General features: G+C 44.7%; 1 protein-coding gene across 1 annotated transcript in view; it reads left to right on the top strand.

The window, feature by feature from the left end:
* Window positions 1-1646: 1646 nt before the first annotated feature.
* The window catches only part of slc13a4 (solute carrier family 13 member 4), a 24531-nt gene continuing 8317 nt past the window's right edge, over window positions 1647-17860 (top strand). The window contains exons 1-8 of the mRNA XM_046297500.1: window positions 1647-2289; window positions 5219-5347; window positions 8304-8440; window positions 8548-8729; window positions 8830-8884; window positions 8986-9019; window positions 9117-9212; window positions 14709-14893. Of these exons, the coding sequence (XP_046153456.1) occupies window positions 2167-2289; window positions 5219-5347; window positions 8304-8440; window positions 8548-8729; window positions 8830-8884; window positions 8986-9019; window positions 9117-9212; window positions 14709-14893 (941 nt within the window). The 5' untranslated portion in view covers window positions 1647-2166. The remainder of the gene's footprint in view (window positions 2290-5218; window positions 5348-8303; window positions 8441-8547; window positions 8730-8829; window positions 8885-8985; window positions 9020-9116; window positions 9213-14708; window positions 14894-17860) is intronic.

Raw genomic sequence — 17860 nt, 5'->3', positions numbered from 1 at the left:
TCTGTCACACAAATGTGTTTCTGTTTGTTGTTTGGTCGGATTATGCTGATTATGAGTTAGAAGTGTGTCATGTGACATTAGTTAGCCGGTCAGCAAAGTTTAAAATATACTTATTTATGTAGCTTTCATGTTAAACCCTTAAATGACCATGACATAGCCTATATTTAGCTATTTTATAGCTTTTTAAACAGCCAAGCTGTCACGCTCTGACCTTGGTTCCTTTTTATGCCTCTATTTTGGTTTGGTTGGGGCGTGAGCTTGGGTGGGCATTCTATGTTGTTTTTCTATGTTTTCTTTGTGTTTGGCCTGGTATGGTTCCCAATCAGAGGCAGCTGTCTTTCATTGTCTCTGATTGAGAACCATACTTAGGTAGCCTGGTGTTTGTGGGTGGTTGTTTCCTGTTTTGTGTTGTGTCACCTTTCAGGACTGTTTCCATTTTCGTTGTTTCACTTTGTTTTTTTGTATTACGTGTTCAGTTATATTAAATGAACACGGACACTTACCACGCTGCGTTTTGGTCCGATCTTTCCTGTTCATCAGATGAAGAAGATCGTGACACAGGCTATTCAGTTGTATAATGACGAGACGTGACAACTAACATTGACATATTCACACATTCACAGAACCGAGGAAAGCTTTGTCTGAATAAATAAGGCAAGAAAGATGTGTAAAGATCGTGGATCTCTTCAATTCCACAGCCCTCCACTCAAATAGGGGATTTAGCACTTACTGTACAGACAAATACCACCTGAGGGCAGGCTCGGGCTGCACTTCACTCTGACTGGTGAGGTATCAGTCCTTGGCACCAAGGACGCTCTGTGTATGGATCAAAACTGGCATGGACCAAAACTGGTGCACATGGAACAACGAGCTATTACATTCAATAATCTGTTAATACCAGCACTTTCATTTATAAAGCACTCAAAACGATTATTTTTTCTTTACAAATCAAATCAAATTGAATTGAATACAGACTGTACATGGGAGTAGGGGTAAAAGTGACTCGGCAATCAGGACAGATAATAAACAGAGTATCAGCAGTATATGGGAACGTGTGTTTATGTGTTAGCGTTGGTGGCGTCAATCTGCATGTGTGTGTGTGTGTGTGTGTGTGTGTGTGTGTGTGTGTGTGTGTGTGTGTGTGTGTGTGTGTGTGTGTGTGTGTGTGTGTGTGTGTGTGTGTGTGTGTGTGTGTGTGTGTGTGTGAGCGTGTGAGCGTGTGTAGTGTGTGTGCGTGCGTTGGAGTGTCAGTGTAGTATGTGTGAGTGTGTGGGTAGAGTCTAGTGAGGGTGCATAGAGCCACAGGGCAAGAGAGTCCGTGCAAAACAACCAAGATACATGAGTAATAAAGGGTGTCAGTGTAAATTGTCCGTGTAGCAAATGTTAGGGTTACCAATGGTACATGACTGTAATATTATTATTATATTATTACACATTGGAGGCACTAAAACATCATCAGACCTACCTCTCTTCTGCACACCATGCTGCAAACTCATGACAAGTCAGTACTAAAAGCTGATTGGCTTAGAGACCAGTGAGGCGGGGTGAAGGATGAGGTTGAGGAAATTAGCATACTGGAGGGTCATAAATGTGACAAGTTATAAAAAGTCTTGGTGCTGAGAACCTCTTTATATAGACATTTGTTTTGCACTCATGGTAGCCACCTGGTCTATCTCAAACATCAGCATTTTACAACATTTTATTTAGCCTTTATTTGAGCAGGGAGTCCCACTGAGATCAAGGTCTCTTTTGCAAGGGGGCTCTGCATAAGATACCTTATCTGGTATTCAGATAAGAATAGGTGGACAGTATTGAAAAAGAAGTCAGGGACCTATTTGTTGCACTTTTGGATCTCCTTGCTGAACTCAGAGGTGGGGGTTGCCTGCAGGTCAAGTACTGAGGTGAGGTTGTACAAAGAGCAGTTATTTCAGACGGAGGACTGTTCCCTGCAGACTGCAGTACATCGCCACCAGAACCAAATAAGCAGAACCTGCGAGGACCAACCAACTGCAAATAGAAACTCCAGTTTTCACTCCAGAAGGAGACATTTAAAGGGATTTTTCTTTAACTTTCATTAAGACTTCATGTCACGCCAAAAAAAACGTTAAAAGGGACAAACAAGCCAGCTTCTCTGCGCTGAGACCGAACCCAGGCGAGCAGTCCCCGATGAGGCTGGAGGCCGCGGCAAGGATGGACCTTATCAAGAAGCTATGGAGAGCACGCAAGCTGATCCTGGTGGTGCTGATCCCGCTGTCGCTGCTGCCGTTGCCCCTCATCCACCCCACCAGCGTGAGTACCCGACTTCATCATATCATAGCATGACTAATAATGCGCATGGGTAGGCTATCGGCATTGTTCTTCCGAGTTAGCGTACAGTACATGAAGCAGAATAAAATTGGGGGTGAGAACAGCTGTAAGTGTCTTTATGATTATAATTAGCCATAATACATACCCACAGTGCAAATATTTCGATTTACCTCATATTCTATTAATGCTTTGCTGATGGAGGCTTTTTTTACGCATTATTTATGCAATCGGCGTCTGTGCGTAAAGTGCACCATTCCGCGTGTTTACACTTCACAGTAGGGTGCATTGTTGTACAGCGGTTGGCACCACAGGCGGCAGGGAGAAGGGGAATCTGTGCCAAGCTATTAGGTTATATAACTCAGCTCAGCTATGTGGGGACGGGTCTGGTCGTTCTGTTTGCCTAGAACCACCTGCGGTTCCAGAATGCCCTCTCACCAATTACAGAATTTGTCAAGTTCAGAGAGGGACAGAACAATGGAGCATGTGGCCAGCTGCAGCTACAGAACCCCTCATGCTCTGTTTCCTGTGTCAGTCTGAGAGAATTGTACTAATGTGCCTCTCTGGGTTCAAACCCAGGTTTTTTACACTGGGACTGTGTTAGCCCACTGTACTAAAGCCTAGTCTTCAGGGTCCTTATTCATTATGATCTGAATCGCTAAACTGATCCTGGATCAGCACTCCTAGTCTGAGACGCTTTATGAGTACTGGCCCCTGGTCTCAGGCAAGGTTAGGGATCCTCCTTATCTCTGACAGCAGGATGAACTCAGCTCCTTGGGGTTTGAGTCAGGAGAAAATAATGTCTGTCTAATGAGCAGATTAACTGACCGAACTCTGTTCAGAGATTATCAGTAGAGTTAATCATATGAAGGAATGCAAAACAGTGTTTCTTTTTAATCATCGTTGTTTCTCCAGAGGAAGATAAGGGTTGATTTTAACTAATGAGTGAATCCATTCTTTCTGTAGTCATCTGGGAAAAAATCTCGCCGTCAACACTGATGAACGGTTATCCAGATTAATCATCTTTATAAAAGAATTTGGCCTTGATGAAGAGATAACATGAATGCCTGAAAAGCCATCTCCTTTCGCTGATCTCATCACTCACTTAAGGGTCATGTTGAGTCATGGTCTGAAAGGTGAAGTGACAATGCAACCTCCAGATGTGGACAGAAACTGTCTGCTGAGTCACCTTTGACCTCTTGAGAAGTGCTTGCTCATTGCAGTGAAATATCACACAGTCCATCCATACACATGCCAGATTGGAGAAACAAATTGAGCAATTGACCATTTAGAAACATATTTCCCTACTATCTAACCAAACAAAATCTGTCGGTATATACGAGATACCCCATGATCGCCTCAATAACCCAGTTCTCTGATGAAACTGGAAAAAGGATGAGATTTTGAGTGAGTTTATTGATTCATTGAAAGTACATTCATTGCATGGCAGTTCTCTATTGTGTGACAACCTCTGATCAATGATCTCTTGGGATCACTGATTGTCTCTGTCCCCAGTCTCCTGAATGACCGAGATCAGACTTCACATCCCGTATCTGACAAACACTAACCACTGGGAGATAGTCGGGATCACCTCAGTTTCCTGGGGCAAAACCTGGGGACGCTTTCCCTGTGGCCAAAGTACATTATTACTGGACATGCCCAGTAGATCACAGAAAGGGGGTGTTGTGTTCAAACCTGGGGCGGTGTGGTCAGGACTGGGCATGTCCAGTAGGGCACATGTGGAGAACATGCCCAGGCAGGTGCTAGTGGCCAGGATTGGTGGCTGCTGCCTCAAAGGCACCATAGAGGGGCCAAATAGTCTCTGTGTGATACACAGCAATATCCAACATTGTTTTCAATGAGCGGTTACACTACCAGTGTGTGTATGTGTGTGTGCATTGCTGGACAATCCGATGGCGTGTGTGTGTATGTATAGCTGATATATTGCCAGGCCCCTTCACCTCGCTGGCTAGACATCCTCTACTCGACCGGGAGTGACACGGTTACGCCAGTCAGACAACCTGTATGCCACATATTATGGAAAGGGGAGATTTCTAACGCTTCCTCACTTACGCATGATAAGTTACCGCTGGTTTACTGTACAATGTGACCACCGCTGGTGGTCCCGTGGGAGTACGGTACGCTACCCCGTCTATGGTAACCAAGGATCATTCAGTGTGAGGATCATTCAATGTGGTCAAAGATATTCATCTATTTTTGATGAAAAGCCGCCTCAAGTTCCCAGAATGCAAAAAATGTTAAACAGGTACGTTTGAAAGAAGGACATAACAATTCCCATTTTGATTAGACTGTTAGATTGGAATTTGGATGGGCTCTTTCACAAACTGAGCACATTCTCCATTGTTTCCATGGCAAATAAATGGTGCGGAAAGGTGAATAAGGAACACGGAGGTTCGGTCTCACGGCAACTTAGGAACTTGATAGATGCACACACACACACACGCGCTACTATTTGAATGTTTTTAAATGTGTGTAAATTGTAAAGTCTTTTGTCTGTGATGTATTTTGCGTTATGTGTCGGACCCCAGTAGGACTAGCTGTCTCCATTGGTGTCGGGTCATGGGGATCCTAATCAATCCAATCAAATCAAAATCACTTTCTTTCCGGCAACAGTATTATTGCACTCCGATAAACTCAGACAAATGAACCCTGACAATATGTGGGACCTTGCAATGAGTTTGTTTGACCAGCATTTCACATCAAGTTTAACATTGACGTATATTAAATCATTGACTGTGCTTTTATGATAAGCAACGTTCGGATACAATACAGGCATAAATGTATGAGGTATGGCCCTTGGCAAACTGCATTGTTGCATAAAAGCCCAATCCCTTGTCTCTTCCCTATGTCTCACCCCCTGTGTCTCTGTCCCCGGTGTCTCTGTCCCATGTAGGAGGCCTGCTGTGCGTACGTGTTGATAGTGACAGCGGTGTACTGGGTGTCAGAGGCTGTACCCCTGGGAGCTGCTGCCCTCGTACCAGCCTTCCTATACCCGCTGTTCGGAGTGCTCAAATCCAGCGAGGTCAGTAAAACTATCACTCACTCTAATCTCTCTTTTTCTCGCTCTCTGCTAAGGGCACTGAGGACCAGGAGCGCGCACACACACATACACTGAAAAAAATATATAAACAGAACATGCAACCATTTAAAATATTTTACTGAGTTACAGTTCATATAAAGAAGTCAGTCATTCGAAATATATTCATTAGGCCCTAATCGATGGATTTCACATGACTTGGTCACAGATACCTTAAAAAAAAAGGTAGGGGCGTGGATCAGAAAACCAGTCAGTATCTGGTGTGTCCACCATTTGCCTCACGCAGCGCGACACATTTCCTTTGCATAGTTGATCAGGCTGTTGATTGTGGCCTGTGGAATGTTGTCCCACTCCTCCTCAATGGCTGTGTGAAGTTGCTGGATATTGGCGGGAACTAGATCACTGTCATACACGTCGATCCAGAGCATCCCAAACATGCTCAATAGGTGACATGTCTGGTGAGTTTGCAGGCCATGGAAGAACTGGGACATGTTCAGCTTCCAGGAATTATGCACAGATCCTTGCAACATGGGGCTGTGCATTATCATGCTGAAACACGAGTTGATGGCGGTGGATGAATGGCATGACAACGGGCCTCAGGATCCCATCAGAATATCCCTCTGCATTCAAATTGCCATCGATAAAATGCAGTTGTGTTCATTGCCCTAGCATATGCCCATACCATATCCTCACCGCCACGATGGTGCACTTTGTTGACAACATTGACATCAGCAATCCGCTCGCCCACACAACATCATACACATGGTCTGTGTTTGTGAGGCCGCTTGCACGTACTGACAAATTCTCTCGGTTTATGGTAGAGAAATGAACATTAAATTATCTGGCAACAGCTCTGGTGGACATTCCTGCAGTGAGCACGACAATTGCACGCTCCCTCAAAACTTGAGACATCTGTGGCATTGTTCTGTGTGACAAAACTGCACAGTTTATAGTGGCCTTTTATTGTCCCCAGCACAAAGTGCACCTGTGTAATAATCATGCTGTTTAATCAGCTTCTTAATATGCAACACCTGTCAGGTAGATTGATTATCTTGGCAAAGGAGAAATGTTCACTAACAGGGATGTAAACAAATTTGTGCACAACATTTTAGAGAAATAAGCATTTTGTGCATATGGAACATTTCTGGCATCTTTTATTTCAGCTCATGAAACATGGGACCAATACTTTACATCTAGCATTTGTTTTATTTGTGTGTACAAACACACAAATGTACATTCAAACCCAAAATATTTATTTTCTAATAATTCTTGTTCAACTGTAAATACGGTAATCTGAGCACCTGACTCCCACCAAGGCCAAATTAACTTGTATGTATTTAACTAAGCAATTCAGTTAAGAACAAATTCTTATTTACAATGACGGCCTACCAAAGGCAAAAGGCCTCCTACAGGGATGGGATTAGAAATTAAAATTAATTAAATGAAAATCTAGGACAAACACACACAGCTACATGTGTGGACCAGATGGATGTGAAGCGAATGGATGGATGCTTTCTAGGAAGAACCTGAGAAGTCCTGTCCCATTGCTTTGTAATGCCTCTGTGATGACTGAAAGGGAAGTAGGTTGACCCAATCCCACTCTGAGGAAGCAAACAAAAAACTCAGCATTGTTGTTGACACCTGGTTTACACTCGCTAAATGTAGCCTCACGTGTGAACTAACAACCACAGACGATGTACTTGTACAGCACCTTCTAAGGTGCTTCTAAAGGCTTCATGAAGTCTTAAAAGTTATCCTTCATTCATTATCCTTCATTATCCTTAGTCTGACCTTTCACCTATACTCTTGATTCACCATCCTCCTCTCTTGTTATGTGAAGAGACGGTCATGATGTCACAGACCCATGTAAACATGTGAGTGACTCACTCGTTCTGATAACCTGACATCATCAGATCATCAGTTATCACGAGGTGTCTGTATATGCTAACGTCTAATATAATACAGGAAGCATGGTCGTCAGAACCTCTACGTTCGTCTCCAGTGAAACACTTATCACTGAGATGATGGCCTCAGGTACTGATCAGAGTAACCCATTAACCCCTGCGGGACAGGAAATGGTCTGTCCTTAAACCAACCCCAAGTGGCCCCAATGACCACCATTAATGGTTCCTTCTCCTCACTATGTCAGTGTTACATAAAAAAAGAACCACTGAGTTGCTCATGTGATCTGATCGCATGGACAAAACCTGCCAAAGCAGGCTATTAGTGTTATTATAAGCTCTTGTAATCGTGTTTGGTATATATCCACGTTTTTCTGCAACTCTTTGCTCTGATGACTAGACTTATGTACTGTACTTAGTGTAGCTCTCTCACACCTCACCTTGCCTCGCCAATGGGATTGCTTTACCTCAGTTTTAACCTGGCACAAACAAGAAGTTGTTACGTGGAAAACCTTCCCCCTGCTCACTCTCGTGCCGTGCTATGATTTTTGGGTCACATTTTTGGTTCGTATGCCTCCAATTGCAAATGTTTGGAAAGGAGCAAAGCTCAGACGTGTTGATCCAACTGATCCACCTGAGCCCATCAGTATGCTCTTCCCAGAACTCAACCGGTTCAGATTAAAAATGAGAACTGGACAGAGACTGGAGAGAAGTCATGATGGTTAGGAATATCTAGTCTAGTTCCAATAATCACAAAAGGTCAGTTCTCTGTAGTTAGAGGTGTGGTGGTATACAACCTGTGGTGGTATACAACAATATACTGACTAGTGACCATGTCAGAAACAGCTCAGATTAACAACGACTGCAAATACAGGATCTTTTTTGACAAACATGAACATAGAAGAGGTCAAAGTAAAAAAAATATATATATATTTTTTTTTAATGAATCCAGGTGTGTGTTCGTTCGAGCCACATGTAAGGGTTGAGTGTATATGTACGTATAGAGTGCTATAAATACTGTGTGGTTGTCTTTGGTACAGGTAGCTGCAGAGTACTGTAAGGACACCACTCTGCTGCTGATGGGGGTGATCTGTCTGGCAGCCTCCATAGAGAAATGGAACCTCCACAAACGCATCGCTTTACGCATGGTCATGATTGCCGGAGCCAAGCCTGGCATGTAAGTACGCAGCTACCATGACACACACGCGTGCACACACGAAAGCATATATAAATCAATTACACACACACCCTCAACTTCTCCTCTCTCCTTGTGTGTTTTCTCAGGTTGGTGCTGGGTTTCATGTGCTGTACGGTCTTCCTGTCCATGTGGCTCAGTAACACCTCCACTACTGCCATGGTGATGCCCATCGCTGAGGCCGTCCTGCAGCAGCTCATCAGCACCGGCGTGGCCGACACCCAGGAAGACTCCGAAACCGTCGAGGCCACCGAGCACGACTGCCTCGGCGGTATGGCTGCCCTTTCGCTGCCTGCAGTAAACATCTCAGTGACATGATATATTGTACATCGCTACAATCGTTAAAACGGTTTTATGTTGCTCCTTTGCAGACAAGGAAGAGAATCTAGAAAAGAACCAATTAGAGCGTCTGTATCGCAGAGACAGGTAAGACTCACTGAAGAATCACACACAATACAGTCTTGCAGTCCACATCATGAAAACAACTCCAGTGTTGTGCGTTTGAACATGTTGTGTTTTATCCACAGCTGCGTGAAGCAGGAGCTCTGCACTCTGACTGAGGTGAGAACATAAACCTTTGACAATCGGTGTAAAAATATCTGTTGTTCCATTCTCTTACTTCAACGTTAATTCTCCATTGTGTGTTTTGTTCTCTCAGTTGCCGACTGTGGAGACTAACGGGACTGGTAGGAAGGCCAGTAAGACCAGTCTGGGCCAATTGTCCCTAAAGCAGACCAACGGACAACTGCCATCGGTCAGTAGACACACTCACTACACTCAGAGGCATAACCAGGGTTTGAGTTTTGGTGAAGCTTGGAAAGGCAGGTCTTAGTGGTTAGAGCGTTGGGCCAGTAACTGAACGGTTGCTAGATCGAACCCCCGAGCTGACAAGGTAAAAATCTGTCGTTCTGCCCCTGAACAAGGCAGTTAACCCACTGTTCCTAGGCCATAAGAATTTGTTCTTAACTGACTTGCCGAGTTAAATAAAAGGTCAAATAAAACAAATTAAAATCAATACCCCCCCCTCCCAATATATGAAGAAAAAAAAGTTGAAACTAATTTATTGCTATTTGGAAAACAGCAAAAATGACCCCAGACATTATCACCTTGGCTGCTGTAGGTTAATTCACCTCAATCAATCTACAAACACATCTGTAATGTTATACCCCTGAAAGGAAAGAAATGATCAACAGCCACATCACTGGCTGTTTTAGTAGCCTACTCTCTGTAAAAGCAACGTTTTAATGAGAACTTAGTATCCTTGGGATGTCTCTACCCCATTGAGTTGACATTTAAAATGGTTAAGGTTAGGGTGAGGTAGGGGTTTTGGTTAAGGTTATGATTGGGGGTTAGGTTTAGGGTATGGACGTACCAAGGATCCCAATAAGCAATGGTTCATTAATACTAGCCAAAGCTCTTCAATGCAATAGAAATCTCTGCTGGCAGCTAGCCACCTGACTGACATATCTACATCACAGGCTGGTGGCACTTTAATTGGGGAGGACGGGCTCGTGGTATTGGCTGGAGCGGAATTAGTGTAATGTTATCAAATAAAACAACTCCACTATCACATGGTTCCCATGTGTTTGATTCCATTCCATTTGCTCTGTTCCAGACATCATTATGAGCCGTCCTCCCCTCAGCAGCCTCCACTGATCTACATACACTGCTCAAAAAAATAAAGGGAACACTAAAATAACACATCCTAGATCTGAATGAATGAAATATTCTTATTAAATATTTTTTTCTTTACATAGTTGAATATGCTGACAACAAAATCACACAAAAATGATCAATGGAAATCAAATTTATCAACCCATGGAGGTCTGGATTTGGAGTCACACTCAAAATTAAAGTGTAAAACCACACTACAGGCTGATCCAACTTTGATGTAATGTCCTTAAAACAAGTCAAAATGATGCTCAGTAGTGTGTGTGACCTCCACGTGCCTGTATGACCTCCCTACGCTTGGGCATGCTCCTGATGAGGTGTCGGATGGTCTCCTGAGGGAACTTCTTCCAGACCTGGACTAAAGCATCCACCAACTCCTGGACAGTCTGTGCTGCAACGTGGCGTTGGTGGATGGAGCGAGACATGATTTCCCAGATGTGCTCAATTGGATTCAGGTCTGGGGAACGGGCGGGCCAGTCCATAGCATCAATGCCTTCCTCTTGCAGGAACTGCTGACACTCCAGCCACATGAGGTCTAGCATTGTCTTGCATTAGGAGGAACCCAGGGCCAACCGCACCAGCATATGGTCTCACAAGGGGTCTGAGGATCTCATCTCAGTACCTAATGGCAGTCAGGCTACCTCTGGCGAGCACATGGAGGGCTGTGCGGCCCCCCCAAAGAAATGCCACCCCACACCATGGCTGACCCACCGCCAAACCGGTCATGCTGGAGAATGTTGCAGGCAGCAGAACGTTCTCCACGACGTCTCCAGACTCTGTCACGTCTGTCACGTGTTCAGTGTGAACCTGCTTTCATCTGCTTTCATCTGTGAATAGCAAATGTCAAACGTCCTGCACGGTGTTGGGCTGTAAGCACAACCCCCACCTGTGGACGTTGGGCCCTCATACCACCCTCATGGAGTCTGTTTCTGACCGTTTGAGCAGACATGCACATTTGTGGCCTGCTGGAGGTCATTTTGCAGGGCTCTGGCAGTGCTCCTCCTGCTCCTCCTTGCACAAAGGCGGAGATAGCGGTCCTGCTGCTGGGTTTTGCCCTCCTACGGCCTCCTCCACGTCTCCTGATGTACTGGCCTGTCTCCTGGTAGCGCCTCCATGCTCTGGACACTACGCTGACAGACACAGCAAACCTTCTTGCCACAGCTCGCATTGATGTGTCATCCTGGATGAGCTGCACTACCTGAGCCACTTGTGTGGGTTGTAGACTCTGTCTCATGCTACCACTAGAACGCACCGCCAGCATTCAAAAGTGACAAAAACATCAGCCAGGAAGCATAGGAACTGAGAAGTGGTCTTTGGTCACCACCTGCAGAATACACTCCTTTATTTGGGGTGTCTTGTTAATTGCCTATAATTTCCACCTGCTGTCTATTCCATTTGCACAACAGCATGTGAAATTGATTGTCAATCAGTGTTGCTTCCTAAGTAAACAATTTGATTTCACACAAGTGTGATTGACTTGGAGTTACAAAGTGTTCCATTTATTTTTTTTGAGCAGTGTAGCTATACATATCTATACGTGACTACCAGTTGTGGACTCATTCTCAGAAAGTCGTTTTTTGTTTCTTTGGGGATGCCTGTAGACACGGCAGGAGTCGCAGGACAATTTTAAAATTACCTTTTGACCGGCATCTCGCAAACACACCATCAGCAGCGTCTACAGTTTTGCCAACTTCTCTAGTAAGCCAACTTCGAGCTGGGGTAGTGCGTTTCACGTCTCAGGCCCTCAGTCTGTGCCGCGAGAGGGCAGAGTTAGCCGTTTGAGAGAGTGGTCAATGTGCTGCTAAAAAATGCAAATCCAGGCAGCAAATCCGGAGGAAGCATGCGACCATAACTAACAAACCACTGTTCATGATTCCACTCATTCGCAAAGAAGCAGGCTCAATGAAAACTCGGTCAGATCAAGAATATAAGCGTTCTGAGCTTTGACCAACGCTGGGAGCAATATTTAGATTTTGATCCATCATTTATTTTCTTTATTGTGTACAAAATACAAATGTATATACATGTACATTGGGGAGAACAAGTATTTGATACACTGCCTATTTTGCAGGTTTTCCTACTTACAAAGCATGTAGAGGTCAACTGTGAGACGGAATCTAAAACAAAAATCCAGAAAATCACATTGTATGATTTTTAAGTAATTCATTTGCATTTTATTGCATGACATGAGTATTTGATACATCAGAAAAGCAGAACTTAATATTTGGTACAGAAACCTTTGTTTGCAATTACAGAGATCATACCTTTCCTGTAGTTCTTGACCAGGTTTGCACACACTGCAGCAAGGATTTTGGCCCACTCCTCCATACAGACCTTCTCCAGATCCTTCAGGTTTCAGGGCTGTTGTTGGGCAATACGGACTTTCAGCTCCCTCCAAAGATTTTCTATTGGGTTCAGGTCTGGAGACTGGCTAGGCCACTCCAGGACCTTGAGATGCTTCTTATGGAGGCACTCCTTAGTTTCCCTGGCTGTGTGTTTCGGGTCTTTGTCATGCTGGAAGACCCAGCCACGACCCATCTTCAATGCTTTTACTGAGGGAAGGAGGTTGTTGGCCAAGATCTCGCGACACATGGCCCCATCCATCCTCCCCTCAATACGGTGCAGTCGTCCTGTCCCCTTTGCAGAAAAGCATCCCCAAAGAATGATGTTTCCTCCTCCATGCTTCACAGTTGGGATGGTGTTCTTGGGGTTGTACTCATCCTTCTTCTTCCTCCAAACACAGCGAGTGGAGTTTAGACCAAAAAGCTCTATTTTTGACTCATCAGACCACATGACCTTCTCCCATTCATTACATTTACATTTAAGTCATTTAGCAGACCCTCTTATCCAGAGCGACTTACAAATTGGTGCATTCACCTTATGACATCCAGTGGAACAGCCACTTTACAATAGTGCATCTAAATATTTTAAGGGGGGTGAGAAGGATTACTTTATCCTATCCTAGGTATTCCTTAAAGAGGTGGGGTTTCAGGTGTCTCCGGAAGGTGGTGATTGACTCCGCTGTCCTGGCGTCGTGAGGGAGTTTGTTCCACCATTGGGGAGCCAGAGCAGCGAACAGTTTTGACTGGGCTGAGCGGGAACTGTACTTCCTCAGTGGTAGGGAGGCGAGCAGGCCAGAGGTGGATGAACGCAGTGCCCTTATTTGGGTGTAGGGCCTGATCAGAGCCTGGAGGTACTGAGGTGTCGTTCCCCTCACAGCTCCGTAGGCAAGCACCATGGTCTTGTAGCGGATGCGAGCTTCAACTGGAAGCCAGTGGAGAGAGCGGAGGAGCGGGGTGACGTGAGAGAACTTGGGAATGTTGAACACTAGATGGGCTGCGGCATTCTGGATGAGTTGTAGGGGTTTAATGGCACAGGCAGGGAGCCCAGCCAACAGTGAGTTGCAGTAATCCAGACGGGAGATGACAAGTGCCTGGATTAGGACCTGCGCCGCTTCCTGTGTGAGGCAGGGTCGTACTCTGCGGATGTTGTAGAGCATGAACCTACAGGAACGGGCCACCGCCTTGATGTTAGTTGAGATAGATAGGGTGTTGTCCAGGATCACGCCAAGGTTCTTAGCGCTCTGGGAGGAGGACACAATGGAGTTGTCAACCGTGATGGCGAGATCATGGAACGGGCAGTCCTTCCCCGGGAGGAAGAGGAGCTCCGTCTTGCCGAAGTTCAGCTTGAGGTGGTGATCCGTCATCCACACTGATATGTCTGCCAGACATGCAGAGATGCGGTTCGCCACCTGGTCCTCCTCTGGATCATCCAGATGGTCATTGGCAAACTTCAGACGGGCCTGGACATGCGCTGGCTTGAGCAGGGGGACCTTGCGTGCACTGCAGGATTTTAATCCATGACGGCGTAGTATAGTACTAATGGTTTTCTTTGAGACTCTGGTCCCAGCTCTCTTCAGGTAATTGACCAGGTCCTGCCATGTAGTTCTGGGCTGATCCCTCACCATCTTCATGATCAATGGTGCCCCACAAGGTGAGATCTTGCATGGAGCCCCAGACCGAGGGTGATAGACCATCATCTTGAACTTTTTCCAAGCTCACCAAGCTGCTTGCCTATTGTCCTGTAGCCCATCCCAGCAGGTCTACAATTTTATCCCTGATGTCCTTACACAGTTCTCTGGTCTTGGCCTTTGTGGAGAGGTTGGAGTCTGTTTGATTGAGTGTGTGGACAGGTGTCTTTTATACAGGTAATGAGTTCAAACAGGTGCACTGAATACAGGTAATGAGTGGAGAACAGGAGGGCTTCTTAAAGAAAAACTAACAGGTCTGTGAGAGCCAGAATTCTTACTGGTTGGTAGGTGATCAAATACATATGTCATGCAATAAAATGCAAATTATTTACTTAAAATCATAATGTGATTTTCTGGATTTTTGTTTTAGATTCCTTATCTCACAGTTGAAGTGTACCTATGATAAAAAATTACAGACCTCTACATGCTTTGTAAGTAGGAAAACCGGCAAAATCGGCAGTGTATCAAATACTTGTTATCTCCACTGCACATGTTTTTTCCTCCCCCACAAACAGTGACTCACTATACTTGCTCCTCTCTCTGTTCCAGACAGCGATCAGCATCCCAGAGCCTAAGAAGGAGAAGGAGAGCAAGAACTCTCGCTATCCCACCAAGAGAGATCATATGATCTGTAAATGTCTCTCTCTCAGCATCACGTACGCAGCCACCATTGGAGGCCTCATCACCATCACTGGCACCTCCACCAACCTTATCTTCGCCGAACAGTTCAACAAGTAAGCTACATTACCATACCCTGCATTGAATGCAGTTCAATAGGTACAATACCTGGTAAATACCCCATGGCCTATCAATACACTAGCAGACAAATATCCCATGTGTAACAATATTTCCAACCTGGGCTCGAACCAGAGACCCTCTGAACATATCGAAAACAGGCACCCACGAAGCATCGCACCTATCGCGCCACAAAAGCCACGGCCCTTGCAGAGCAAGGGGGAAAAAACTTTCAAAGTCTCCAAGCATATGACGTCACCAATTGAAACGCTACCAGTGTGCACCGCTAACTAGCTCACACATAGTCTATTTATATCAAATAAAATGGATTTATTTTGCCCTTCTTACATCAGCTGATATCTCAAAGTGCTGAACAGAAACCCAGCCTAAAACCCCAAACAGCAAGCAATGCCGTTGTAGAAGCACGGTGGCTAGGAAAAACTCCCTAGAAAGGCCAAAACCTAGGAAGAAACCTAGAGAAGAAACAGGCTATGAAGGGTGGCCAGTGCTCTTCTGGCTGTGCCGGGTGGAGATAATAACAGAACATGGCCAAGATGTTCAAATGTTCATAAATGACCAGCATGGTCAAATAATAGTAAGGACTGTGAACAGGTCAGGGTTCCATAGCCGAAGGCAGAACAGTTGAAACTGTAGCAGCAGCACGGCCAGGTGGACTGGGGACACCAAGGAATCATCATGCCAGGCAGTCCTGTTGCATGGTCCTAGGGCTCAGGTCCTCAGAGAGAGAGAAAGAAAGCAATGTTACGTAAATGGAAAAAAGCTGTCCTGGAAAAAAACAGTCTTGATATGTTCGTCAAAAGAGAGACCAGGGTCCAGAGTAACGCCAAGGTCCTTCACAGTTTTATTTGAGACGACTGTACAAAAACAATAGTGGTCCTAAAACAGAACCTTGAGGAACACCGATATTTACAGTTGATTTGTCAGAGGACAAACCATTCACAGAGACAAACTGATATCTTTCTGACAGATAACCAATTTGGGTTCCCAATCTCTCCAAAAGAATGTGGTGATCTATGGTATCAAAAGCAGCACTAAGGTCTAGGAGCATGAGGACAGATGGAGAGCCTGGGTCTGACACCATTAAAAGGTCATTTACCACCTTCACAAGTGCAGTCTCAGTGTTATGATGGGGTCTAAACCCAGACTGAAGTATTTCGTATACATTGTTTGTCTTCAGGAAGGCAGTGACAGCCTTTTCTAAAATTTTGAGAGGAATGGAAGATTCGATATAGGCCGATAGTTTTTTATATTTTCTGGGTCAAGGTATGGCTTTTTCAAGAGAGGCTTTATTACTGCCACTTTTAGTGAGTTTGGTACAAATCCAGTGGATAAAGAGACATTTATTATGTTCAACATAGGAGGGCCAAGTTCTTTCAGTTGTTTAGTTGGAATAGGCAGCTTGAAGGTTTAGAGGCCATGATTATTTTCATTATTGTGTCAAGAGATATAGTACTAAAACACTTGAGTGTCTCCCTTGATCCTAGGTCCTGGCAGAGTTGTGCAGACTCGGGACAATTGAGCTTTGGAGGAATACGCAGATTTAAAGAGGAGTCCGTCATTTGCTTTCTCAAAGATGTTCATTAATTTTTTACTGCTGAAGTGAAAGCCATCCTCTCTTTGGGGAATGCAGCTTTTTAGTTAGCTTTGCGACAGTATCAATTTTTTTTTTAGGATTGTTCTTATCTTCCTCAATTAAGTTGGAAAAATAGGATGATCGAGCAGCAGTGAGGGCTCTTCGATACTGCACGGTACTGTCTTTCCAAGCTCGTCGGAAGACTTCCAGTTCGGTGTGGCGCCATTTCCGTTCCAATTTTCTGGAAGCTTGCTTCAGAGCTCTGGTATAATCTGTATACCAGGGAGCTACTTTCTTATGACACATTTTTTTAGTTTTTATGGGTGCAACTGCATCTAGGGTATTGCGTAAGGTTAAATTGAGTTCCTCAGTTAGGTGGTTAACTGACTTTTGTCCTCTGACATCCTTGGGTAAGCAGAGGGAGTCTGGAAGGGCATCAAGGAATCTTTCGGTTGTCTGAGAATGTATAGCATGACTTTTGATGCTCCTTGGTTGGGGTCTGAGTAGATTATTTGTTGCGTTTGCAAACATAATAAAATGGTGGTCTGATAGTCCAGGATTATGAGGAAAAACATTAAGATCCACAACATGTATTCCATGGGACAAAACTAGGTCCAGAGTATGACTGTGACAGTGAGTAGGTCCAGAGACATGTTGGACAAAACCCACTCAGTCGATGATGGCTCCAAAAGCCTTTTGGAGTGAGTCTGTGGACTTTTCCATGTGAATATTAAAATCACCAAAAATTTGAATATTATCTACTATGACTACAAGGTCCGATATGCATTCAGGGAACTCAGTCAGGAACGCTGTATATGGCCCAGGAGGCCTGTAAACAGTAGCTATAAAAGTGATTGAGTAGGCTGCATAGATGTATAGATCATGACTAGAAGCTCAAAAGACGAAAACGTCGTTTTTTTTTGTAAATTGAAATTTACTATCGGAAATGTTAGCAACACCTCCGCCTTTGCGGGATGCACGGGGGATATAGTCACTAGTGTAACCAGGAGGTGAGGCCTCATTTAACACAGTAAATTCAGTCAGGCCAATCACATCAAGATTATGATCAGTGATTAGTTCATTGACTATAACTGCCTTGGAAGTGAGGGATCTAACATTAAGTAGCCCTATTTTGAGATGTGAGGTATCATGATCTCTTTCAATAATGTCAGGAATGGAGGAGGTCTTTATTCTAGTGAGATTGCTAAGGTGAACACTGCCATGTTTAGTTTTGCCCAACCTAGGTCGAGGCACAGACAAGGTCTCAATGGTGATAGCTGAGCTGACTACACTGACTGTGTTAGTGGCAGACTCCACTATGCTGGCAGGCTGGCTAACAGCCTGCTGCCTGGCCTGCACCCTATTTCATTAT

The sequence above is a fragment of the Oncorhynchus gorbuscha genome, linkage group LG14, assembly GCF_021184085.1.
Source record: "Oncorhynchus gorbuscha isolate QuinsamMale2020 ecotype Even-year linkage group LG14, OgorEven_v1.0, whole genome shotgun sequence".
NCBI lineage: Eukaryota > Metazoa > Chordata > Actinopteri > Salmoniformes > Salmonidae > Oncorhynchus > Oncorhynchus gorbuscha.
This window is presented reverse-complemented; position numbering and strand designations above follow the sequence as displayed.